General features: G+C 42.2%; 1 protein-coding gene across 1 annotated transcript; it reads left to right on the plus strand.

Annotated features, from left to right (window-relative positions):
- Positions 1–27,727, plus strand: B3GNT2 (UDP-GlcNAc:betaGal beta-1,3-N-acetylglucosaminyltransferase 2). The gene is made up of 2 exons (XM_012731600.1): positions 1–220; positions 25,223–27,727. Exon 2 carries the CDS (start codon positions 25,232–25,234, stop codon positions 26,423–26,425), a length of 1,194 nt encoding a protein of 397 aa, XP_012587054.1. The 5' UTR covers positions 1–220; positions 25,223–25,231; the 3' UTR covers positions 26,426–27,727.
- Positions 27,728–27,960: the final 233 nt, after the last annotated feature.

Raw genomic sequence — 27,960 nt, forward strand, 5'->3', positions numbered from 1 at the left:
GGAGTGAGGCGCAGCGGCCGCGGCGGCAACAAGTGCCGGAGAGCAGTAGAGCCCGAGCCGTGCCCGCCACCGCCGCCACCCCGCCGCCCGTCGCCACCGCAACGCATGGAGCGTGAACGGCGGCGGTCGCCGGGCTGAGCCGCGCCAAGCGGCCGGGACGTGGATGCGGCCGCGGTCTACCGCCCCTCGCCCCGCCGAGCAGGAGCTGCTCCCGGACAAGGTGAGGCCCGGGCGACGGAGCACCCGTTCGCCTCAGTGTTCCCTCGCCCCCCCACCTGACTACCCCACGGCTCCCGGGCCGCGCTCCCTGCACCCCAAACCCGTCCCTCGAGGGTTGCTGCGCCCGGGCGGACGCTACCGTTCCTGTTGGTTTCTGCCGCATTGGGCACCCCCCCACCCCCATCTTACTTACCTTAGAGGAAAAGGAGGAAACCGGCCTCAGCGTGTCTTTTCAGTTTCTTGCCCCGTTTAACACTCTTCGCCCATCCCATCACCCCTCGAGCGGGGAACAGCCTCCTCCCCGCTACACCCCAACTTCCGGGGAAACCCGCGGGGAGAGATGCAGGTTTTGGGAAGAGGCGTCTGGGGCCCGGCGTGATCTCATCTGGGTTGCTCCTGCATTTTGGGGAGGGGGCTGCTCATGATTTTGCTTTCGCGCCCGGGTAACCCTCTCCCTTCCCCGCACTGCGCTGGTCTCCGGTGCCGCATGGGGAGATCAGGTGTTTTTTGAGCCCAAGAGCCGCCGGCAGCTGTTCCCCACCCCCACCCGCCTGCCATTGCCACCTCCGGGTCCCCAAGGACTGGTTTCAGCAAAACTTAGGGAGAACGTTTCGCTTTGACCTCTAAAGAAATATTCCACACTGCCCTCGTTGAATGATTAACTAGACTTATTTTGTCTGCACCTGGCGAGGGGGAAGGGTGGGTGTTGCGTGGAGCTTACTGCCGTCCACCGCGGAATACTTAGCAGGCAGGATGGGCGTGGGAGCACCTGCACCGGGGTACCTGTGAGGACTGTGGGTGCAAGTTCTGTCAGCCGCGGGGATGGCAGACAGATCCTTTTTCGGTTAACAAAACCGAGTCACCTTAATTTCCAGGCTAAGACAGTTTATACTCTTGTCCCAATAGACACAAAACCTGCTGTCTCCACTTTTAGAGGGGAGGCACAATTCACGAGACTCCCCAGAAAAGTCACAGCGTGAAAACTCTGAAAATAATGCGTTAATTTATAACCTGAATGAGATTACATGGAGACTCCTCTCTAAAACAGGAGATGGTATGTTTCTCTTTGTCACACCCCCCCCCCCAACCTCGAACCTCCCCAACTTCGTAGAAGATGATTTAGAACATTTAGACCATATTCTCCTGCTCCTCGCTTGTTGGAACCTTGCTGTAGATTTTAGTTCGTGTGCCAGTGGATGAATACAGGCTTCTACTAGTTATAACAGATTCTTACAGTGTAATTGTACCTCAGAGGTGGTGGGATGGTTAGCAAGGTGACCAACTGGGCCGGGACTGGGAGCTGGAAGTGGGTGGGATGGGAGGACCAGAGTTAAGCCCAGCGCGGGGGAGGGAGTATATTGTGCGGGCTCTTGGTCGCTGCGGTTTTTGACTGCAAACTCGAAGAGGACAGCTCTGGGCCATCCCTTCTCCTCCCCCCACCCCCACCGCCCCCACCAGCCGTCCTAGTTCCTGCTCTGTTTCTTTTTCATAAAGGTTATTAAGCCTGGTGGAATTTGAGTGCTACATAGAGTCCCTGCACTCTTAAACCAGATTAGATTTTAAAAACAGGGAAGTGAAGCAGCCCTATAGAACTCTACTTCAGGAAATCTTTGTCCTCTGCCTGGCTTTTAGCTTCTGTAAAATTACGTTTTTAGTTTGGAACATTACGGTTTCCACTGGGATTCTTTCTGCAGCAGGGGCTCACTACTCTTCATTTAGTTCTTTGTGTAGACTGCATGTGTATGATAAACGTTTGTTTCTCCATGAAAGAGTTACCACTCTCGCTGTTAATTGCTCTTGAGTCTGCTGCATCATGTACAGTGACCTTGGGCAACATATTTTTCATCCCAGCCTCATTTCAGTATTCTTGTTTTGAGGATGCAAATGTCTTTTCAGCAATATCGTTTTTAAGGACAAATAGGATAATGTTTCCCAAATTCCTAGTTCTGCATTATGGGATTTAAGAAGTGCTTAAGTAAGTGTTGATCATTGTGTAATCGATATAGAAGTTCCTCCCGAACAACTTCCCTTACCTAAAACAGTAACCCTGTGGGGACTGTTTAGATTTGCCCCAGACTGAGATCAGCCAAATTTGGCAGATGCAGATAAATTTTTAAAATCTGAGAATGAGGTAATCTTTGGAGGAATATTAACATAATTTACTTGTAAATATTACAATTCCAGGTTTCTGATGAAGAAGAGCTGAGTATATAGATGACTAGTAGTAGTTTTGAGGATTTTTCTTGTCTTTAAGAAACAATTACATTTCTTTGATTCTACACTTGATCTTAGTCAAAAGGCCAATAAGTGGTCATTTCTCTGATTATAAGATACTAAAATTTTGCTAAAAACAGGAAGTAGAAATGATAATTCATGGTTTTTCACTGTAGTGTTTTTAATGTGTGACTTTCACATTAAGAAAAGAATGGGAATACAAAAAAGTCTTCATTTTTGTTTACATTATTCATTGTTGGTATAAAAGTTAAAGTGTTCTGGATAGAGCTTTTTCAGTTGTGCGGGAAAAAGTTGAGTCCATATTTTGCAGCGATGCCAGGTTTTCTTGTTTAGAAACTAAGGATGCTGACCCAAAACAAAGTATCTGACACACATTCTATTCTTAATCTATTGGGTCAGTACTTTTAATTCTAAATTATCACAGTATTTGACTCAGTTTCTTGGGATAGTTTTATTTTGTTAAAAACTGAAAGTTAACAAATGCAAATATTACCTCTATATCATTGAGGTTTTAGCTACTGGATAACATTGTATTATGTAATCTGTTGCTACAGCTACATACTGAATGATAATACAGAAACATACTGAAAGATAGTACAGAAATCACCATGCTGAAAATTTCTCACAAAGGTCTTTTGGTATTATATGCAAACTGCCCAGAGGCAACAAAAACATTTCAATGAGTTGCCTGTTTATTTTATTTTTAAAATGTATTTAGAATGTTAAACTTTGAAACTGGGTTCAGATAATTTGGAAGTTTTTCCTGACTGCATTGTAGAAAGCTCCCAGTGAAGAAGACAGCACAGGTGTGGATCCAGCTGACTCCTGTCCCTGTCCCCTAGTTACCCTCAAGGTGGGATAACTGTTACTAGGTACTAGCCAAATATGTCTCCAAATTGTTGGATGAATAAATTCCTCTCTCTGGAGAGGCAATTACTGTTTGCATAAGAGGTGCATATATGTGTGGGGTAAGTCATTGAGAGAACTGATGTAATGATTTCATCATCACTTGCTGGTGATGAGACTGCTAGTGGGAACGAAACTTAGGTAAGAAGAACCTGTTACTTAATTGGGAATTTGTTATTAAGGCACAAAGAGCACACTCACTTTACTCCTAGAAAGTCACTGTATTGTGTTTTCTGTTTGTTAGGTGAGACTTTGTGCTCATTGTCTTTAGTTCCTTCTATCAGTTTTATGCTCTTTGACCATCATTGGTTTTGTCTTATATTTTTGGAAACAAGTTTAAACTTCTTTTGAGATTGAACATTGGAGATAAATTTATAATATTTTGTGTAATATTTAGTTTTGGGTATTTCCATAGAAAACTCTACGTATTGTTTTCTATAAATATTGTTTTGAGTAGGATTTATAATTGCTTTTTTGTTCTGATGTGGCTACTGGGGGAAATTTCCAGTTAGACAGGAAATTGATACTTTCTGCTTTTCCTTCTATGGCATTTAGAAACAAGTTTATTGTTCCGAAGTTCCGTTGTTTTCATCTGGTAAGATTAAGCTGTACCTTGCTTACCAGAATGTGTGTAAAAACTGATTATCTAAGGAAATCAATTCCAGAGTGTGACCAGGTTCTGTCATAGTGACTGTGGTGGTTTGGTGGTTAAAAACATGAATTTGGAGTTGATTGTATGAGGCTTTTCTTTTCTTTGCTGTAGCCCATAGTGAAAGTTTGTGAAATGCCCTAATACCAATATGTAGCTCATCTGTATGTCCACCACCTAGATCAAAAAATTAACATTCTATGCCTCGAAATGTGTCTGTACTCATTTGTAGTCAGTATCCATCATCTAGAGGAAACCATTCTTCTGACTTTATCATTTTAGATAATTCATAGCCTCCTGTATTGGTTTTGAACTTCATATAAGTGGATTGCGCATTATACAATGTGCAGTCTTTGTGAAATTGAATCCCACTTGAGCTCCTTTTTTTTTTTTTTTAAGATTTATTAATTCATACAGAACTGGGGTACAGGCCAGAGATGTGGAGGGTGAGAGGATTCACCAGAAACAGAGTGGGGAGCAGAACAGGCAGATCAATGAAGTGCACTGCTGAGGGGAGCAGCGGGCGGGTCAGAGAGGTCTGCCATGCCATGTGGATCACCTCCGGGTAGGTAGGATCGAACTCATGTGGAAGTGGCTTAAGCTTCTCAGTGCTGTGATTTAACCTCCTGCGCCCCCAGGGAGGGCCCCTTGAGCTCCTTTGTTTGCCATGTTGGTCGTGAGCAAGTTACTAACTTCTCTGAACCTTGGTTTCCTCATAGTGAAGTAGGGACGATAAAGCCCTGTTTCAGTTTTGCTAAGAAAATCAATGTGATAACCTCTCTGCCAGATGTGCAATGCAGTTTCTTCATCCCCTTTTATTTCTTTAAAAAGGTGATAACTAAAGCTGCCCTCCCTGGTGGAGCAGCGGATTAAAGCACAGCATTAAGAAGCTAAAAGCCACTTCCGCATGAGTTCAATTCCAGCCTGTCGCGGAGGTGACCACATGGCATGGCAGACCTCTCCTGACCCGCCCACTGCTCCCCTCAGCAGTATACTTTGTTTCTGCCTTTTCTGCTCCCCACTCTGTCTCTGGTGAAGCCTCTCACCCCCCCTGATCCTCTGGCCTGTACCCCAGTTCTGTAAGCACAAATAAATAAATCTTAAAAAAAAAAAAGGTGACAACTAAAGCAACTAAATCTTCTGTTTTTAAATGTTATTTCATTGTGAAAATTATGTAGACATTTTACTGAAACTTGGAAGCAAAATTTTTGTCGATCGAATACTTCAGTGAAGTGGCATTGGCTTGGTTGAGCTGTATCATTTGTTGGTAGCCTATCCCCCCCCCCTTTTTTTTTTACTTATTTATACATACAGAACTGGGACACAGGCCAGAGGTGCAGTGGCGGTGAGAGGATTCACCAGAAACAGAGCGAGGAGCAGAACAGGCAGAAACAAAGTACACTGCTGAGGGGAGCAGCGGGCTAGACTGGAGAGGTCTGTGGCACCATGTGGGTCACCTCTGGGGCAGACGCCGAAATCTGCACCTGAGGCAGCTGTAGCCAGCTTGCAGTGCTGCACTTTAACCCGTTGGACCACCAGGGAGGACCCCAATTCCCTATTTTTAATTGACATTTCCTCTGTGTCGTGAAATTGTAGTTATTGAAATGTTCCCTTCAGAGCTCCAGTACTTGTGTGACATGAACATGTGTAGCAGACAGTACAGTGATGACAGTTTATATATAAAACCCATCAACACGTTTAGTTAAGAATAAGTGCTCGGGATGCCCTGAACAATAAAGTATTTACTGCTTTGTGTTTTGGGAAGGAATTATTTCAGCAGTAAAAACACAGGGCCATTCGTTAATTGCATGCTTCAGAAAGTCATTTAAAACATTTTCAGTTTTTATGCTCCTAGACTATGATACTATATGTTTTTGGATCTTTTTTTTTTTAAATAATAGTTTATTTTTACATAAATTTTGTACATTTTTCCATCTCAGTTGTAATCTCCTTGGGCTTCCCATCACCAACTCATCAGTGTGCCATCACCATTGTCCAGTGCATTTCCCTCCCCCCAGAGCCATTTTTTTTTTAAGATTTATTTTTAAATTTATTTATGCATACAAGAACTATAGATCCACAGTGCTGGAGATGAGAGGATTCACCAGAAACAGAGTGGGGAGCAGTACAGGTGGATCCACTGAAATCCACTGCTGAGGGGAGCAGCTGGTAAGACAGGAGAGGTCTGCTGTGCCATATGAGTCAGTTCCCTGGGTGAGATTTAACTCATGCCACAGTGGCTGGTGATAGCTTGATAGCACTGAGACTTTAGTTCTGTGTCCCCAGGGAGGCCCAGGAGCCATCTTTAAAATATGTGAACAGTACTTATGTGTGTACTGATAAACTTTTTTTTTTAAATAAAATTTGGGTGGGTAATCAAGATAAGGAAAGGGAAATAAATTAATTCCATCATTTTAATATTGTCACTACTGTGAATTTGGTTTGATTCCTTCTAGGTACCTTTCTGTGAATCTGTAGAATAAATTCTAGAATAAATTTTGGAAGAACACATTTGCCAACACGTTAGGCAAATTTAAACAGATTTATGAGTTTGCTTTGAAAGCTAACTGGCAGAAAGGGCAGGAGGCTTTGAAGACCTACTTTTATATGCACACCCAATAGTATTGCTCCTGCATGTAACTGCTTTTTAGGAATGCTGTGGCTTCCAGATCACATCTGTGAAGGAGAGAAACTTGTCCTTATAATCGTGCCCCCTCATCCCAAAATCCTCCCCCATTTTCAAGATCTGAGGATTATGTAATGAAATGAGCAATTTGTTCACTTAACCAGCATGCATTTATTAAGCACTTAAGGTTTGCCGAATGCTGTGCTTGGCCCTCCGGTGTGTACCTAGATGGGTCAGGCAGAATTCTTGACCTCTAAGAGTTAGCAGTCTAATAGAAACTACCTGGAAACTGATGAAAGATTACTGTAGAGGTGTAAACAAAGTTCACTGTTGGGGGGCAGCCAAGAAAGCCTTCCTAAGGGATGAATAAAGATTTCAGGGACAGAGAAGGTCAGGGGATTGCAGCCTTGTGATGGTGTGTCAGAGAAAACAGCTTGTGATTCTGAGTTTGGAGGCCAGGGTTCTCAGGAGAAGGGATAATGGGACACACAGTGCAGCCTTGATGACCGTGCAAAGAGGTGGTACTTGACGTTTTGGAGATTACCTGGAGCCAGGGAAAGTTCTCAAGAGGATGTGGTGATGGTTTTGTTAGGGGGAAATGATGTCCTGAAGGAACTCTGCTGAGTTCTGTGGACTTCACCCCCTACTCCAGTTTTCTGGACTCTACCCCCTACTCCAGTGATTGGGAACTACAACTCCCAGCAGCACCAAGGAGAGAACTGCAAGGACTCGAGGGCAGAGCTAAGCAGACATTCTGGGACTTTTGGGGGGCAGATATAAGGGAGCCATGTTAGTCTCTTTCTCCTCCTCCCCCCCTCCCCTCCCCCTCCCCCAGTGGTTCTTGGTGAGCTATCAGTATATTAGAGTTCCAAGTCAGCAGAGCTGGTAGGATGTGTTCTAGTTAACTTGTATCTCTCTCTTTCTCTCTTTCCTTGGGTTGTTCCTTTTCCTTTCCCCTTTTGTAAGTAAGCCCATTATTGACCCTTTTTGTGTGTGCCTACAGTGCAATTAAATTTTAAGCGTGTGGGTGAGGACCCACAGACAGACAACCCAGTTTACATCGGGTTGCCCTGGAACAGTTGTGTTTGGGAAGAGGCGCCTGAGCTAGAGAGGTAAAGGAGAAGCACGTCTGATCTTAGGCACTTTATGGACTCCTGACAGCCTTCCTGCTTCACAACAGTCTGTGAAATCTTTAAAAACTAGTATTAATATAACTAGTATTAATATAACTTCTTTACTTAGTATTCTGCATTGACACCCTGTCTCCCTCAAAGTAAAGCCAAAAATCTTGCATTACTTATCGGTGATCTCTCCTCTTTTCCCTGTTCCCCAGCACTATTCACTGTGTCTGTATTGATCTTCAGTTAGACTGGAGTTCTTTCACTCTCCCACACCCCATCTGAAAAGAGGGTCTTTTACCAACCATCCTTACACCCACCCTCTGTGCTGTGCTTTGTTTCCTCTAAGTGCTTACTTACCAGTATCATGTTCATTGACCATATAACTACTTTTCGTTGTTTTAAGCACTGCTTGCTTTAATTAGGTGCTTGATCCATGTTAAATTTGGTCACTTAATTAGTCTAGGGTGTAGGGGCCTGGAGTGAGGGACTCAACTAGGCCAGTAATGGTAAGACTGAAAGGAAATGAGAGATAAAAAGACTCATGTGGGCAGTGCTTTCAGCCTGCTTGTGTCTGTGCTAGCCTGGGCTTCTTTCCTTTTCCTAATAAACCTGTCCTTTTAAAATGTTAAAAAAATGTTTTTAAAAGACTGATGTGGGTGGGATGGGATTTGGAAACTCAGGGAGGTGAGTAGGAGGTGAACTACATAGTCAGGTTAATCTGGACATTTTTTTAACATGTGGAACAATAGTGCAGTTGTAGTCTTAAGAGTCTAGGAGCCAATGTGGGGTGAGGAAGACCTGACAATGGACTTGAATTCCAGACTATGGAAAAACAGACATTTTGGTGGATGGTTTCAGGGGGAAAGGCTGCCCAGATGCAAGAGAACCAGGAAATAGAGAAGAGTCTGGAGCTTTGGATAGAGGGGGTGCCCAGCATTGTTCAGTACCCTGGGAAGCGTAGTACTAAAGGTTCTAGAGGGCGAAGGAGACAGAATGTTGAAGGGGCATGATAAGGAATGGAACTGTCACAGGGCAGCCCAATGTGGATCGTGTTGCCTGTCTGTGGTCCTAACCCGTGTGTGCACAACATACACAAAAAGGTCAATAATGGGTTTATTTACAAGAGAAAAAAAGGAACAACTCAGGGAAAGAGAGAGAGGTACAAGTTAACTGATGCGTCCTCCCAGTTGATCTGGAACCCAGGAGCCTATCTCTGGAGCCACCGGAGAGGGGGAGCTGGAAAAAGAGGGGAAAGTGGAGTTCTCCATTACTACAGGATGCCCGGGGTGCAGGAAGGGCTGTCACAGGGAAAAGTAACTTTGTGGGGACTGGAAGTGGCTTAATGAAAAGGGGAGGGTCCATGTGAAGAACTTGAAGTAGATTTTGGTCCCAGAGCAGACACAAAATATCTTTGTAACTAGGCAACCCTTTTAGCTTCTGTTCCCTCCCCACCCACCCAGCAAAGTAGAAAAAAAATCTGCACAACCAGCTCATGTGTTTATTGTTTGAATCCAATGTAGTCATGAATATAGAAGTGTCACCCTCCCAGTAAGATTACTTCTGTGTGCCAAAACTTGCTATGATTTATCATTTGTGCTTTAGAACTTTGATGGGGTCATTTTCTTTGAAAAGTACTTACGTCCGAATGGACTCTCTTGGAGTCCTGATCAGGGCTTGTGCCGAAAAAACGAACACAAACCCTTAAAATGTGACTGTGGCTTGTTCAGTGGGAAGCCTTGGTGATGTTTTTAGAATCATATCTGTTGTTTAACAGTGAAAGGGCCAAAAAAGTAGGTTTGTTACAAATACCACCTTTCTAAACATTTAAGTGAAAGATACTTACTCATATTTGTTATTTTATGGCTGAATTTGAAGCTTGTTTATAAAGAACTTGTGTAGCTTTCAGGTAAATTAGATGCAGCCATTTTACATTTCTCTTCCCTTCACCGCGTAGGAAATTATTTAAATGAACTACATATCTCCTACAAATACTCTAGATTAAAATGATTCCTCTTTTGAATTTTTTTCCTTCAAGGTCTTAATGGATCTTCTTTTAAAAATTCCTTATAAGGGAAAAAATTTGAAAGATTTATTTATTTATTTATGCATACAAGAACTGGGGTGTAAGCCACAAGTGCAGGGGGTAAGAGGACTCACCAGGGACAGCAGTGGGGAGCAGAACAGGCAGATGTACTCGAATGCACTGCTGAGGGGAGCACAAGGCAAGACAGGGGAGGTCTGCTACACCGTGTGGGTCACTTCCTTGGCAGGGATGAGATTCATGGGGGTATGAAATTCATGTTGCAATGGCTGGCAATAACTTGATAGCTCTGAGACTTAACCCCTTGCTCCACGAGGGAGACTCCATAATGGAAAATTTTAAACAAGTGCAGATGCAAAGAATTATATAAAGCCTCAGGTGGCCATCTTCCTGACTCTGAATGATGGCCTCCCATTTTCAGCCTGACTCCAGGCATAATCAGGAGGGTGTGGAGACACCATTCACTGTGAGAAAGCAAAGTTCCTTACTGGACCTCAGGTGTGGGAGCCAGCGTTGTAGAGAGAGAAGCTGTGTGACTGATGAGATCCACAGAAAGCAGGACAGAAGGTCCTCCCAGGTGGCACAGTGGGTTGGAGCACAGCACTGCACCCTGGGGGTCCACCTGGTACTGCAGACCTCTTCTGTCTCGCTCACTGCTCCCCACTCTGTCTCTGGCCAGTCCTCTCACTGCCACTGTACCTCTGGCCTATACATACCCAGTTCTGTGTGCATAAATGAATTTTTAAAAAATCTTAAAAAAAGGAAAAAAGTGGGGCAGAGGGTAGGGACAGAGGGATTGCCAAGACCCTGATAGTTTCATGTGGACCATCACCTATAAAATAGGAAGGTAATTTCACAGACACAGGTAACATGGAGGTGATTTAAACTGGTTAAGAGTAGTGTGCCCATATATTGAGCAAACAACATGTTCTCTTTTATTTTGGCAACATAAATTTTTCTTGGCAGGTGGCCAGAGAAAGCATGTTACTATTTTATCCCTTGGTAAATACAAAAATATAAGTCTTGCATGAACAACCACCCCTGTCAAAGGAACATTTGGCTAAATGGCCAAAAATGTAACTGTTTGGGGCATATATACTTTAAATCTACATGATTTATTTTAATATTTTTAAAAAGCCTAAAACTTAAAAACAACAATCCTTAAGCACCTTAAACTTGTTGAAATTTAGCCAACATTTGAGAAAGGGAGAAGAGACTGAAAAGAAATCTGAGAAATTGGAGAGGGAGCACATTTTGCTTGTTTGGTTCTCCATTTTGAAGTTGGCACCTGAGGGTCACCTGTCAATAGAAGAGTTGTCTTTTTTGGCCCTCATGGTGGCTCAGCTGGTAAAACTGCAGCACTGCAAGCTGGCTGCAGCTGCTTCAGTGGGAGTTTGATCCCTGTCCTGCAGGTGACCCAAAAGGTGCAGCAGACCTCTCCTGACCCGCCCGCTGCTCCCCTCAGCAGTGTATTTAATCAGTCGGCCTGTTCTGTTCCCCACTCTGGCTCTGGTGAAGCCTCTCACTGCCCCTGCACCTCTGGCCTGTACCCCAGTTCTGTATGCACAAATAAATCTTTAAAAGAAAAGTTGTCTTTTGGGACGAAGCTGGTCCCCGACTCTGGAGAAAAGGTGGCATTCCAGCAGGAGCCCAGTTTAACAGGAGACTCAGTATGTGTGAGGACAGCAGGGCTTGGCACTCTGAGGCTGTGGTGCTTTCACCTCAAAGTCATTGCGCCCGTGGCATAAGGCATTTCCATCCTTCCTAAAGGTTGACCGTTGGGGTAGGAAGCATTGATGGGGTGGTTTACCAGTTCTTGGTATTTTTTTTTTAATCTAAACTGTTAACCATTCATCTTGATTCAGGTGCTTTTAATGCTTCTTCCAACTGAAGGTACATCCTTCTGTAAGCCTTGCTCTTCTTCCTGTAGACTGGCAGAGCAGCCAACACACAGAAGTACTGTTTGTGCTTGGCTGAAGATGGTGATTTGTTCCTGGGAATTTCACATTTGTGCAGGAGAACTGGGGCTGTGCACGCTGGGATTCTGCATGTGCTTCCTTTTTCTCTTCTGGAGAGGGATAAAGAAGTCCTTTGTTGAGAGACATGCTCCTCAGGAGAGGTTAGCACTGATAGTCCTTTTGAGGGGCTCCAGTTTTGAGGAATCCTGAATGCCAGGAGAAAAGGATTAAATATAACATGCTAGGGGACTGAAGATGCAGGAGAATTTGAACTTGAACCTTCAAGGATGCTGGCAGGGAGAATCCAGCTTCAAATGTGTGTGTGAAGGACAGCTCTTCTTACGGGGTGTTGGTTCCAGGGAGGCCTCTGAGAGAGCACTTGGAGAGTCCTCCCCTGGATCTAGGTCTTTGTGCGAGAGCACTTCATGAAACCAGCACTACCTGCCTTCCATCTCAGCTGGCCATCCACATAGCTCCAAGCCCTTCACAGAGATTGGCAGAGGGGGGTTGGACTCCACCCTTCTGAATTCTGGGAGCAGTTTACTACTGAACTGTAAAGTGAGGATACCTCAGTAATCATTTCACATGAGTGTGTATCCAGTTGGGCCTTGGGCAGGTTTCCAGGCACACGGACAAGCTCTCAATGAATGGATGGGGGCTGGGCATGGAGTTGTTAACTTGTTAAGAGAAATGTCCCTGCATTCCATCCTGTTTCTTCACTTATTTTTTCCCTCCCTCTACTTTTCAAGTATCAGACTGATTTTTTCCTTTTATTGTAATGCGTCTCTCAAAAATCCATTCATGCCAATTCTTCAGAACTTTCTGTGATGCTTCAGTTGTGTTTTTAGAGGAGTGTTGCAGGCAATTATCTTAGGGCTGTTCCTTTAAGAGAACACACAGTGTTAAATAGAGTAGTCCTAGAACCTAAGGCCGCAGTGTCTTATGCTCCTTGTTGTCATTGTAACCGAGGGCAAATGCTTTTTAAGAAAATGTCTCATTGGAAACCTTCATTCTAACAGCCAAGAAATCCAGACTTCCAAGCAATTTATGAAATTGCCTAAGATAAGCACAGTGAACATCAGTTGGTATTAATTTAAATATCTTTTGATGTTACAAAAGATTTTAATATGCTATGTACAACCCTAACTTACAGTATGTTCAAGCAATATTTTCTTGATGTGGGAAGGTTACATTTTTATTTTGAAAGAAAGACAAATGTATACTTTCCAAGAGTTAGGTGGAAATGCTCGCCAACTCTTGGGGACAAGAATTGTGAAATATAATTTAATAGAATCGGGAAGGGTAATGGTTATTTTTATCAGTTACCTGTTGGAAGTGACATTGGTGACTCTCAATGCCAGACTCGATTTAGCTTCCCAAGTGCTTGCCATTAAAATGATTATTTTAAAATAAAATTTTCTTCTCCTGTTTAAGGTCATTTACTCCAATCCATATAAATAAATTATGGGGAATGATGTGATTTTGAAAGTCATTCTTAAAATTTTGAGGAGTTAACTTTTAATTTTATTAATTAGTTTTGAATTTAACTTTTATGCATTTTTTCTTTGAAAATGACAATGGTCTCTTTCCAATACTTGTATAAAAGTATTCTTAGTTGATTTCTCCAGCTTCTTGGTATATGTGCCTGTAGATATTAGTAGCCAACAAAGCACGTACCAAATTACCTGCTCACCAAGATGGCCAACCTGTCACTGGCGAATGGCCTGCTTATTTCCAGAAGCATTTGTGCAGGTCAGTTTGATAATTCATATAATGGGTTCTGTTTCTTATCCAGTGCTGTAATTTATGCTTATATGTTTTTATTAATTTTTAATTGCCTTCTTCCTCTCCTGTCTCCATCCCTTGGGCCTATATTTGTTTACAGATTTATTTAATCTTATGTGACTGTTTCCTGAGAGATGTTTTTAGATGATGTTCTGCATACAGAGTAATGCCGTCCTGAGGGGCAAGGCATTGAAGGAAAGGCTTACCGCTTCTGAGAGTCTTGGATCTGTAAAACAACAGCCAAGGGTCAAGGAAGGGCAGGAGGACGCCCTCCCAGTCAAAGATTTAAAAGAATAAAAATTTTCCTTTACTTAGTCTGGGTCCTTTTGTCCTCATATTTGTTGACAATCAATAAATTATCTTAAAGGCAGACACTAGAGATACAGAAATGAGTGTGGCCCAGTCTTGAGGTCCTCATGTCTTGTTGGTGTGCCAATCTTGTTAACAACAAGGTGTGTTAAGTCACATTAATGTGTGTGAGGTGTTGTAACAGTAAGGGGAGAGTAATAAAAACACACCCATCCAGTGAGGGGATCTGGTGAAGTCAGGAAAGGTACCGGGAGGTAGTGCTAATAGGCATATGGGTTTTTGTTTATGGTCTCGGATTGAAGCCATGGTCTGTGAGAAAAGACTGCCTCTAGTGATCTCCCTGCTGGTTCTGCCATCCTGTTTCTCTTCCCTCTCGCCCTTGGGCAAGGCTCTGTTCCTTCCTGTGCTTTGGTGTTTCCAGCTATGTCAATGGAATGATTGAAGTAGTTGATCTGTAAGGCTCTGGAAAAGACCTTGTAGCTTCTTTCTGGTAATGAAGTTGGTAGCTGTGTGTGCATGGAATGGCTATGCATGGTATGGAGAAAACACAAGGGCGAAGCAGAGTGCTTGTAGCCAACACTTGTTCTTTGATCACATTCCCTGACCCTCAGCAGATCAGAGGATTATATTTGGTTTACTTTGTCTTTAGGCTGTGGTGTTGACTAAAACAGGGAGGGAGAAGGGAAGTGAGCAGCATTCTCTCTATGTAAGCAGCTGTGACTGGTTTGCCTGACCATGTTCCGTGATTAGGCCAGTTTAAGCCCCTGCTAGTCCCATACTCTTAGTCTCTCTCTCTCTCTCTTTCTCTCTTCCTCCCTCCCTCTCCCTCTCTCTCTCTCCACCCTTAAATCTGTGAATGGCTCCCAACAGGGGATTTTTTTCTACATTATTCCTATTGATTTAAAAAAAAAATTGAAACTACTTCCTTCTTTTGGATATCACAAGTGCAGCGTCAGTTGGGAATTCTTGAATCTCTTGAGAAATAAAGTTGCATAGCAAAACTGAGTTTTTACCTGGGTTTAGAGTCCGGGTCCAAGGTCCATAGCAGCTTCCACCTGGGCCTCAGACCAAAATTGCTTCACATTTTTCAGCTGGTGAAGGTTAAATGATATGAGAACATCCTGACAGAAAAGTGAGCAAAGGGCTTGAGAAGAATTACAGTGCAAATCAAAGTAGGATTTGTTCCCTTTGTGGAAAAGATGAAAAGGGGGCGCAGTATCCACAGTCAAGGTGGATTGCTCTTGAGTGTACAAAGAGAATACTTTAGTGTGCCTTTCTGTTTTGGCAGGAAGATTGAAGGGGAGGATACATAAGTTGGTTATAGTCTTTGCAATTTTTCCAAAGGAGAAAGACAATGAAAAAGATGCACACATGAGCCTGTTCATTAGAGTTGATCATCAGGAAAATCAGAAACAACTCATGGGATTGGTGATTGATAAGCCAGATCAAACACCCGTCTCCTGTCAATAGTACATTAGAGATACAATGATAGAAGACAGACTGCTCTAGCCTGTCCCCCACCTTCCAGTCTCTAAGAGCTGAGTCTGCTTTATCAAACTTAAATCTCAGTAAACACAAGTCAGCTGTGTTTGTAGTTAACATAAAGATCCAATTTAGAATTCTTTTGCTCTTTATTTCATATTTCTGCATGATTTAGTCACTTTTTTTTTAATAGAAGGACTGACTATAGGAGAAACACATTCCTATAATCTGGGCCGTTGTAAACTTGGATAGAGACATGGCTCACCCCCTTTGGAGTGGCCCTGGGGGCCCACCAGATCTCCAGCCTGCTCTGTCCAGAACTCACCTGCTTATCGACAGCTGTCAGCTGCTTGCAGACACCGCACCCCATGTCATCTCTTGCCTCCCCACTTCTCCCTACATTTCTGAAATCTTCCGTTTCAGGTTCCACAAGACAGTTCCTGTCTTGTGTCCTGTTGCTGATAAATGAACCATCATCATGTGTTTGTTGCCTGTGTCTCAGTTCATGTACAGAACCCATGCTTTGGACCCTTTCCCCCTAACGCCACACACAAAAAGGTTTGTGGTGGGATTTGACTTCAGATTGATGACACAGATATCGGGGATTTGTGCCATTTTTGAAGGTTGCGTCTTAACATCAAATTTACCCTTTGTTGACTGATACTTGAAAATGGAAGTGGGTTTGTCAGACATTTTTCCTTTGCCTTCTGTTAAGTTGAAGGCTCTGAAGAACTTGCAGGAGGAATTTCCTTCCTGTTCTTGGGTTCCTGCTTTGAGTGTGTGCGCCTCCAGGCTAGATTCTGGAGAGTCTGCTCTTCTTGTACTCCCAGGTGCCTGCCAGGCACAGCTTTCTCCAACATTTGGCTGCTCTGTGCTTTCTCCAGCTCTGATGGCAGCGGTGGAATGGAGAGCCTGTGCCTAGCCAGGTCACTGCCTCCCTTCTCCCTCTCCTCACTTGCTGTGTGTGCACACCAGAGCCCAGGGTCCTGGTTATCTAGTGAGATGATCTCCCAGCTTACTTCATCCTGAGCCCTCAACTGCTCTAGGCTCAGCCATACTGTGCATGCTAAGCTTTTGCAGAGGGAGGTCCCAGCAGCACCCTGACTTCCTGTGGGTACATGACTCTGCTGAACCTCATTCCTTTTGCCTGTCCAGTGGCAGTTTGTTTCCCGTAGCCCTCCTGGGGGAATATTGTGTACTCCACTCTGTGCCTGCAGTGGCATCTGGCTTCTTTGGCCTGGGCACGTAGGACTTTTCTGCCATCCAGAAATTCAGCAAGCTCTGACTTCCCCCTTTCACATTTGTCCTTTTGGGGGCTACTGTTTATCTGCTGCAGGGAATGCTGTTTCATTTGGAATTCTGTTTCATTTTTACAGTTACTCAGTTATCAAATTCTTTATATTAAGCTTCCCTGCTTAAATTCTTGTGTGGTTTCAGCTTCCTGGTTGGGTCCACATTGAATAAAATACGTATCATGTAATCCAGAACTAAGCAAACAGAAGGATGAAGCAGAGGGAAATGAAAGGATTTCTCTGAAGCCTGGTTGAGAGATTGCCAGAATACAGTTAGTTGTTTGTTTATAGGTCCTTAGGATTAGTGTGAAAATATTTATCAAGGGTGCTTAACAGGGGTTTCCAAAACACCTAAGCTCCTCAGGAAGTGACTGCCTGCATACATTTCTTTTCTGAAATGATTTCCCACATTAAATAAATAGATGCTCTAAATTTTCTAGGGACCTGGCCTCACTTGAACACGTTCATTTTGCCCCTCTACTGTCATGGCTTTATGTGGTTTTAACAATTGCTGGAGGACCTCCCCTCACCGGATATGAAGATATGGGAAGGGTGTTGACTTGGGCTACTACAGGAGTGGGGATGAATCCTCATCTGGAAGCACCTCTGACTCCCCCTTAGCTGTATTGCACACAGAGCAGCTTCAGTCAATGCCTTTGGTAGTTCTGGACTGACTGGGAAATGAGGGGCTCGGCTATATTTCCTACTCCAGTTTACCTCTTCATATCCTGCCCCCACTTTCCCAGATATAAAATGGACTGTTTCAGAAACTCTTAGGTCCCGTAAATCTAGAAACTCCTTTACTTTACTTCTAATTTCTATTGTATTTTAATACTTCAGAAAGTGAAACGACTTTTTATAAATATATGTGTGACTTACCAGCACGAATATGATTGTCTCGTGTCATCTTCTTTGGGAGGAAAGTTATGCTTATTTAATCAATCTATTTTTCCTGAATACCTCGCCATCTTCAGTGAACTGGACCAGATGATCATCACATCTGTTCACTGAGCAGATGCCAATTGACTCTCAGGTGCCCTGAGCTGGGGTAATGTATACAGGCTAAAGATCTTGAGCGCTGAAGATGGGCAGGTGTAGACAATCACGGGCAGGTGAGGATAACCTAAGGTTTGGGAGGTGGGGCTTCAGCCAGAGGTAACACTGGAGGTGATTGGCAGGCGTAGAAGCTCTCCGGGAGAGGACGGGCAAGGACAGACGGCACCCCGCAGATACCTTAGAGAAGCTGGAACTCTCTGGAAGAGGAACAAGTCCACTGTGGCTTGAAGTTGGAGTGTGTGTGGTATGGAGATGAAGGTGGCTGGAGGGGGCATGAAGAGAAGCACAAGCCATCATAAAGGGGCCTGGCTGGGAACAGGGGGCTTGCATATGAGAAAATTGGCAGAATGAGGCTTCTTTTGTTTAGGCTGGGGTGAAGCTTGGACAGGTCTCTTAGGAGAGGCAAAGAGGCAATGAGACCCTGAGTTTGAGGTCTGAGGATGGAGAGGAGTTCTAGAAGACAATATAGAGTTAGTCTTTGAGGAAGCAGTAACTGTGTGTGGTGGTCTGATCAAACTGGGGGAAGAAGTGTCGGGTACTGAAGAGAGGACAGAATAGCTGGAGAACGGTGCATATTAAGGAGCAGGGTAGGGAAATGAGATATTTAGGCTCCTGCAGTACCCCAGTTGCAGCACTTCATGGAAATAGAGGAAGATGAGGTACAGGTGAAGTTAGGGAGGTGAGAATATAAACTTTTGGCTCCTGGTTGAATGTGGTGAGCAGGCAGAAGTAAACCAAGCAAGGTAATGCTTGGGTTGCTCCCAGATGCCTAGGGAGTTTATCCACTGCGAAAGAGCCTGGGAAGGACAGGGCATTTTGAAGCTGATGCCTAGAGTTAACTGTGTGATCCTTTTGCAGGCAATGTTAAAAGCAATGTTAATGTTAATGGTAAAGGCCTTTGAGAAAGAGTAAATTTCTAAAAGGCCAATGAGTAAGAAATTTTGAGGAACATGCTAAGTGTTTGGTGGAGGAATCAACTCCTGAAGTAGAATTTGAATGCCTAATATGTGGTAGACAGAAAGCGATGTGATAGATTATATCACCGCCTTTTAACAAATAATAGGAAACCAAGGCTTGGAAAGCTCTAATAACTTACCTAATGTCCCATAGCTAGTAGGGAGCATGACCAGAATTTAACTGTGGTCTGACTCCGGATACCAGGCTGGCCTTCCAAAGTGAAAATGGAGCTGGCATGTCTTCTCTAGACTCGAACGCTTCCCAACTTTGTTTTTTAATTGCACAGTCTTTGCACTAAAGATATTAAAGATTTTCATTTTTAATGAAGGCAGGGGCAAGATGTCTTCTGGTTGTGTTAATTCCTTGTCATTCTTTGCTAAATTCTCTTCTTTCCTGTCTCCTTTTCTAAAAGTTCTACATGTGGTTATCTGGAGAATAAACTTAGTGATTGCTTTTTTTTCCTTTGTAATGATTGATTGTGTTTTAAATGACAAATACCACTTGAGAAAATCACCCACCTTGGGCTTTCAGGGAATTGTAATCAACTGGGACCAGAACATGTCCTGCCAGATACTTTGATGTATAATGTCGCCTGTGGGATTGTGTAGGTGAATAGATTCATTATATGTACATTTCCCTTTTAATTTTGAACATGAAGGGCACTACTAATGACTATGAACCTAATTCCTTGAAATTAGCTGGTAGTTGTCCCGTGAAAGCAGAGCCAGACAAATGTTCCCTCTTTGGTGCCAGCCTCTAGGGGAGGGCAGGGGGAGAGTCCTGGGGCTCCCATTTCCCAGCCCCAGCAAAAGCCTAGCCAGGCTTTTTGTTCCTTTTAAGAAATAAGCTCTAGGAATGGTCCAGTTCTTCTGGCCCCACTGAGCTGCTTCCCTCACACGGGGACAGCCTCACTATCTGCCATGAATTCTGTTCTCTCTCCCAGAGCCATTTATTTAGCTGCAAATTGTCCTTGTCTCTATTTATCTGAACAGAACCTGGAAAGGGCTGGCAGGGACCAGGTAACAGCTTGGAGAAGCCTGGATGGTAAGGATTTAGGAAAGCAATTTTTGCCAGGCTCCTGGACAGTTGGGGGGAGGGGGAGACTAAGCAAATGATGTCCAATTCTCCAAAGAGTAAACATTCCCCCCACCTTTCACCCCTGTGATATGGTGGCAGACTTGAAATCTTTTCTCTGAGGATTTGTGCACCCAGTTTTTGTGGAGATTAAAGTAGGACACCTCTGTATCCCCCCACCTCTCCCCCCCCACACCTTTGACCTGGAGCCTGCTTGCTCAGATACCTGTATTCAAACCAGGAGCTTGGGTTTCCAGTCTCAGTGCCTTGGAGGTAGTGGTGGGGAGTGGGCCAGAAGGTCATTTTATTTCATGGTTACAGGAGGCTTCTACCTTTTTATTATCCTTAATCTTAGCTGGGGGAGAGTGCAGGGCAGTTGGGCTTGGGTGTGGCTGTTGGTTCTGCCCCATGAGCTATTTGTGGCCACCTACCTAACCTATCAGAGTCCTGGGGGGGGGGAGAGGGGGTGTTAGTCCTTGTCTGTATGTTGGGGGGGGGGGGGGGGGAGGGAAGTCCTGTGGCCATTGATGGCCATGTCACATTGTGTTCAGGCCAACACTTGGCTTTAGTCTTCATAGGCCTTTTAGAACCAACAGGGGTCCTTTTAGGATATTTCAGTTCAGTAGTCTTGTCAGTCCCGTGTCCATGAATGAGACATTGGGATGGTTTGGACTGCATATTAGGAAATGAAGTGTGAGGCATTTTGCCTGGAACTTAGTTGAATTATTCAGTAGACATTACTTATGATATCATTCTGCCTTTCATATCTGACTTGGACTCATGGTAGTTTTTGTTTTTTTTTTTTTAATAAATATAAAACTTTGAAATTTTTAATGAAAATAAAACAAACAAACAAACAAACAAAAAACCCACAAGTGTCCCCTTAACTCATTTAGTCATAATCCTGTGGCAGCGTTCAGTAGTGACAGGGATTAAAACTTGAGACTCAAGCTGACTGGCTAGTTTTGAAACCTGTCATTTACTGGCTGTGTTCCCTGGAGCAGATTAAATCACTTCTGTCTGTATAGGACTGCTGGTGCTTGGCACAGAGTGAATGGTAACTGAGTGTTAAAGCAGATGTGTTCATATTTTATTTTTAGGAGTTTTTTCTAATAGCTGACTTCAGACAGCATGGGACCTAGGGAAGTTGTGCGGGTGACATAGGATGGCTGTTGTGACAGCTTCTGCTGAACATTGTGGGGTTCTGTAGAGTGATGGGGGGGTATCTAGAAGGAATGGGAGGCTCTGACACAGGCAGTGATTTGTGCTGCAGAAATGGGAACCCAGAGTTAGGGTTTTTGCCTGATGTGTTCCTCGTTCCCATTCCAGAGAGTCCGGATGTGAGCAGCAGAGGCTATTCAAAGATGGGATAGCAGCATTCAACACTGTCAGATCAAGCCAGTTTTGATCTTGTGTGGTCTTTTGTCTGAGTTTTCACATAATTTAGTTACAGCATCTGCACTGCTTTATAATCCACTTTTAACTAACCGATAGTCTTGTCTTTCCAAATATTTTAATTGCAAATTATTTTTTGATAAATATACAAAATCAACTGAAGTTGATTTAGAAACTTCCAAACTGCTCAGTCTTGGTTAGGAAGATTTTACTCCCAAGCACAAGATGAAATGCTCACGTTCTTCTTTGTTTGCATATGGGATTTTGTTTGTGTTATAATAAAAAAGTATGTTTTGAAGTGAGGGTTATAGAACATCTTCCAGGTTTGAAATAAGCTTATGCAAATTCTTTTTAAGTAATGTATAACTTCCTGCTCAGAAAAGGGTATGGATGGAATTGGTTTTATGTCTGCAAAGGAAATAGTTAGCTAGATACTCAGTTTTTTTCCCACAGATATTGTTGTAAGGGCCGCTGCTTAACTCTCCTTTCCATGAACTGTGGTTTCTTGTGTCTGCCAAATTCACCGTTCTCATAAGAGGGACTGTGCCCAGGTCACAAATAAATAACATTTAAACCTGATAGGAGTGTATAATTGAGAATCTTGGTTTAGAAGAAAGACCTGTTAACAAGGAGTGGTAAGAGTCTAAGCTATGTGTTTGGGAATTTGTACTTAAGGACAGTTGGCTTATTCTTAGAAGGGGGAGCTAGTTGCTTCTAGCTGTTCAGATTTCCCCTTCTTTGGAGAGTCTAACTAGTGAATGTTCCATGACCACATACCTTACATCTTTTCAGACTTAAGTCAGCACTTGAGATGTCACTGTTGACCTGGACCAGGTTACAAAAAAGTGACTGTGTCTTGTAGAAAGAGAGCTCCAGAGAGCTTTGAATTGGACGTCAGTAGCCTGTGTCATCTCAACTTTGTCAGGTTTACGTAACATTTAGGCAGCTCTTCAAAAATCTGAGCCTCCATTTTCCTCACTGGTAGGGGGCTCAAATGACCAACAGGCAGGAATGTGCTCTTCAGCCTGGCATTCTTGAGCACATATAAGGTGAGGATGGTTCCATGAGAGCCTTAAAGCCCCCCTTGGCCAAGATAATGGGCGGCTCAGGCTGGGTCTTAACCAAGGAAATAAATATAGTCAATGATATTGGAAGTCTTGGTTGGGATGGGCAAATGTATTAGGGTAATGTATTACCCTAAGGAGAACTGTTTTTCTCTGATAGACATGTCAAACCATCACTTCAGACTGTTCTGTCTAGAATTCAGATATCCATAGCCTTGCCTTATAACAGGGAGCAATCCAGCGCATATTTCTGGAATCATCTCACATATTCATCCTTAATTGTTTCCTAGAAAAATTAACTTAGATATTTACCACCTGCTATGTAAAGTAGTGTGCTTCCTTTTTTCTTCCCTAAGCTATTCTCTTTACCTTAGAATCTTAGGAATAATTTTCTGAGTTGAAAATTTGAACCAAGGAGCTAGCTGTTCATAGCATGTGGTATTTTCTCCCGAGTGCCCTGCCAGGCCTTTTTCCTTATTTCTCCATGCATCATATCTTTCCTCATTGCCTTCCTGTCACTCTGTTCACACTGCAGATCTGATACTTGACCTTCTGGCCACATTAGCATTAGGTTAGTCATCCCAGGTTAGAAAGAATCTTTTGTTTTCAGAAAGTGTTTTTGTCTAATATCTGGAAAGCAAAAACCCAAAACAAGAGAACTCCTAAACCATATGATTTATTTTCTAAAAAGATGCTTAACTCTCTAACTGAACCAGACACCCATACAAATATATCCTACATGTCCATTTGTGCTCTCTTGCCCTTGCAAGTAACACACATAGGACTTAGATTGCTGAAGATACCTTTACCACCTTTGATTTGCTCAGAAGTTCAGTTGAAAGTGGCTGACTAAGGAGGGTGTTTACCCTAGACTTGGGTATGGATGTTTTGAATTAATCAGTTGTGTGTAACTTGGGATCCTTTGAAACTGTAATTGAGGCGTGAGAAATGTCTTTTGGTTTTTTACTGTCTTCTTTGAAGGAAGTTTAAGAAGACCCTTGCTTGGTAGCTCAGCAGTGAGGTTGTTGAAGGATGTAAGTGAATAGTGGTTGATAAGTAAGGTGAGAAATAGGCTGATGGTGTGAGTCTGCTTGTTTAAATGAACTGAGAGCTCACCCCTCCATACTTTTATCATCTCCTTTGGATTAGCAAAGGCTTTGGGTGAGTGGCGTTATAGGGTAGGGGCAGGTGTTTTAAACAAACATCTTTTACTTATATGACTATAACTGAAGCTATTTAGCAGTGGTAAATAGAAGCAATTAGATGAGGATATGCTGGACAGACTTTAAGAGACACAAAATAATTTGTGAATGCCTCTCCATCTTATCTAGGCTGGTCAGCACAATAACTTAACAGCATTCTCAGCATGGCAGATACCTTAGGACTATTTGTTAAAACCACATGAACTTAAAAAAAAAATCCTCTTGTATTTAAAAAAAAAAAAAAAAGTAAACACTACCCCTGATTAAACACACACTTTATTCTAGAGGTTGGAGAAGAATGGTTTGCTTTAGACATGGTGGCCATGGAGCCTCTTTGCTTTGGCTGGGATTCCAGCTCTGCCCTTACCATAGTTCTTAAAATAGGTTTTCTGAGGTATAAAGTGAGAATCAAAGCAACGACACCTATTTACTATATCAAGTAATATAATGCACAGAACCTGGTCATATTTCCTTGGGATTCTTTGCTAATGAAAAATTCCCAGTCATAATGTTAACTGGATAGAAGATCCTTCATTCTCTATTGCCATTCAATGTTCGGGGGTTGTCTTTTAATATGAAGCTTATCTAAATGGTTGTTGTACAGGTACACCTTTTCAATAGTGTTAGAATTCTGGAGTGAAATAAAGCCCTAGCAATTCATTTGTACTCTTTCTTCTGTTGCCCAGGTCTGGAAATTTATTCATGACTTTTGAAACCTATTCATGAAATTTGGATTTCACAAAAATTTCATTTTTACTTTCATTTTTGCTATAAACATCGAAGGTCTGAAGTATACAATTGAATTTTGACAGTGTACACAGCTGTTAAACCCCCACTCACATCAAGTTGTGTGTAGTATATTTCTGTAATCCCTTCTGTAGTATACCCCCATCACTTTCAGTTTTGAGGCCTAAATCTAACATAATTGAATTTAGAGTGCCTTAGGCTCATGGTGTAATGTTGCTTGTAGGAAGTTTTCCTTTTATTGTGGGGTGTTCCACTGTATGAATATGAATGGCACGATTGTTCATTTTCCTGTTGATGGTTTGGGTTATCATCAGCTTTGGACTATTGGAATAAAGATGGCATTAGCCTGTTGATCCTTTTTTATCTTAATGGTGAATACTATGTGTGTTTAGTATCTCCTCTTACCTCTACTTTCTCTTAGCCCTGCAACCCTGGGCGAGTATCTTAATCTCTCTGAGTTGTTTTCCTCATGTGTAAGATGGTGGATTGGAAAATAATTTGGGTTTGGGACTACCACTTATAAAAAAATAATACAGAAAATTGGTGAAATATTTGGAACTATACGCATTGTAACACACACGTAAATATATTTGTGTGTGCATATACATATATACTCAACCACAATTTAAATATATAAAATGTATTTGTTACTGTGAGTTGTAGACAGATCAGTTTGTAATGCACAGAATGCACAGTTCATTTGTATTTTTGTAAGGGAGGAAGTATAAACAACTGTGAGGTTATTTAATAAATGTATATCTCAGCCTTGGAGTATCTAATAAACCATCATGTAACATTTGCTATGGTCTGGGCACTGGTTTTAAAAACTTGACATGTATAATCAGACAGCCCGAATCATCATCCTAGGGAGCTGGGTTACCCCCATTTTATAGCTGGGGAACTTGCACGCTCAGTACAGTTTCCTGATGGTCAGAGAGCTAGAATGGGACCATGACTTGAACCTAAGCAATACAAGCCAAGAATCAGCTCAAAACCACTATTCTGGGGGAGACAAAGACAGAGTCAAGTGACATAATGAAGATCTGTGAGCAAGAACAAATTATTATTACCTAATTAATACAGTGCTCCTCCCTTTTATTCCAGATATGAGAAATGAGTGTTGGACGTCGAAGAATAAAGTTGTTGGGTATCCTGATGATGGTAAATGTCTTCATTTATTTGATTGTGGAAGTCTCCAAAAGCAGTAACCAAGAAAAAAATGGGAAGGGGGAAGTAATAATACCCAAAGAAAAGTTCTGGAAGATATATGAGCCTCCTGCAGCATTTTGGAACAGAGAGCAAGAAAAGCTTAACAGGAGGTACAATCCCATTTTGAACATGTTGGCCAACCAGACAGGCGACGCATATGGGTTTTCTAATACAAGCCATCTGAATTATTGTGAACCTGACCTGAGGGTCATGTCAGTAGTGTCAGGTTTCAACAATTTGCCAGACAGATTTAAAGACTTTCTGCTGTATTTGAGATGTCGAAATTATTCATTGCTTATAGATCAGCCGGATAAGTGTGCAAAGAAACCATTCTTATTGCTGGCGATTAAGTCCCTCACTCCACATTTCGCTAGAAGGCAAGCAATTAGGGAATCTTGGGGCAGAGAAACCAACGTGGGGAACCAAACAGTAGTGCGAGTCTTTTTACTGGGCCAGACCCCCCCAGAGGACAACCATCCTGACCTTTCAGATATGCTGAAATTTGAGAGTGAAAAGCATCAAGACATTCTCATGTGGAACTACAGAGACACTTTCTTCAACTTGTCTCTCAAAGAAGTGCTCTTTCTCAGGTGGGTGAGCACATCCTGCCCAAATGCTGAGTTTGTTTTCAAGGGCGATGATGATGTTTTTGTGAATACCCATCACATCCTGAATTACTTGAATAGCTTATCCAAGAACAAAGCCAAAGATTTGTTTATAGGTGATGTGATCCACAATGCTGGACCCCATCGGGATAAGAAACTGAAGTACTACATCCCAGAAGTTGTTTACACTGGCGTCTACCCGCCTTATGCGGGGGGAGGTGGATTCCTGTACTCTGGCCACTTGGCCCTGAGGTTGTATGATGTGACTGACCAGGTCCTTCTCTATCCCATCGATGATGTGTATACTGGAATGTGCCTTCAGAAACTTGGCCTCGTTCCAGAGAAACACAAAGGCTTCAAGACATTTGATATAGAAGAGAAAAATAAAAATAACATTTGTTCCTATTTAGATTTGATGTTAGTACATAGTAGAAAACCTCAAGAGATGATCGATATTTGGTCTCGGTTGCAAAATGCTCATTTAAAATGCTGAAATGTATACAAACTAAAATTTGCATAGAAAGGCATAACCCTGTTGTGTTCTGTTACATTAGGATAATTTCTACGTCAAACTTTAAAAATTGCCTTTAAAAGTAGTATCTATTTTAGGGCGTCTAAGCCCTTCAATGTACTTTCTGAAGAGGGAAAGCAGATCATAATTTTTTATGGGTAACACAGGGCATTTGCTTCTGATCCTTCCTGCTGACTAATGGTCATTATTTTCTAATTTGATCCCTTCTCATCTAAAATCATGTTTCTGGAATTTGACCATTTTAAGTTGTTCTTGTTTTACCTCCATGATAATATTCCTACTTTCCATTGTGATAGTCGAATTATCCACAGTGTAGATGTTTATCAACCTCTGTTGGCTAAGGTAAAAAAAGCTTGTTATGCATGATTTAATGGTTTTGAGAATCAAAATTACGTTTATTTTCATGAAATTTGGGTGCATTTTAAAAATTATCAGAAATAGTGAATTATGTTGAAATTCCTGCCACCCCACCAGTATTTTCTTATGTTAATCCAATTAGTTAATTTTGCAAAGTGAGAATCACTGTGTGACATTTATCCAGTTTATCTTGTTAATGGTCTTATGGTCATAATAAAGAGAAAGTTTAGCTTTTCTTATGTTTGGTTTGCTGGGTGGCATAATAATTTTCTGTTTTTAGTATTTGGAAATAATGAGTATGATTCCATAGTGGCCAACTGAAAATTGAATTGACTTTGGCAGCCATACTGTATTTATGGTTTGTCAATGTATACCAGGAAAGCATATGTAACTGTTGAACTTTTAAGTAAAAAAATTGATGCTACAGACTTTTTCATGAGTGATTTGTCAGCTTAAAAACTCCAGGATTCTGTTCTTGCCATATTTCACATATTGCTTATACAAAATTATTCTGAGTAGTGACTGCTTCCCTGTCTCAGTGTAGAAGTGCCTGTGTTTTTATTTATTGTTCAGATCAAAGACCAAAACATTTTCTTAAATATATTTTGTGTAATATTTTATTTGTATACAGTGTTGTTGATGGAATATTTAACTAGAGCATGGTATTTTAAGTGTTAAGATGTAACATATGTTAAATAAAGCTAACTCTTATTTTTGAATTGTAAAGTTCTTTTTTTCTTTTTGAGGGAGTGTGAACTACTAGAGTGGGTAAAATTCTGCCAAACTGTTATATATATTACTGTCTTGTAACATGCTTTCCAAATATTTTTGTGTTTATAGCATTGAAGATTCTTACCAGATGTGATACTTGGGGACTGTGAGAAGGTGGAAATAAAATCACTGTATTTTTAATTGTCATGTGTAGTGTATAATAATCTATGATCTCTTTTCGTTTCATGCCTTTAATTACATTTTCCCAAAAGAAGCATATTCTTTCCCAGAAGAACAATTACAGTAATGTTGAATATAACGTTTTCTGTCTTTGCATTTAAAATTCCTAATTGTGCTTTTCAAAACAAAAAATATTTAAAGAGAATTGTGAATATTTGGGTTTATGCTTCTTTCCACTTACAGTAAAG

This window comes from Condylura cristata, unplaced genomic scaffold (genome assembly GCF_000260355.1).
Source record: "Condylura cristata isolate star-nosed mole 26May11 unplaced genomic scaffold, ConCri1.0 scaffold00031, whole genome shotgun sequence".
Lineage (NCBI taxonomy): Eukaryota > Metazoa > Chordata > Mammalia > Eulipotyphla > Talpidae > Condylura > Condylura cristata.

Coding starts and splice junctions, on each gene's coding strand:
- B3GNT2 (XM_012731600.1), top strand. CDS start 25,232: ATGAGTGTTGGACGTCGAAGAATAAAGTTGTTGGGTATCCTGATGATG.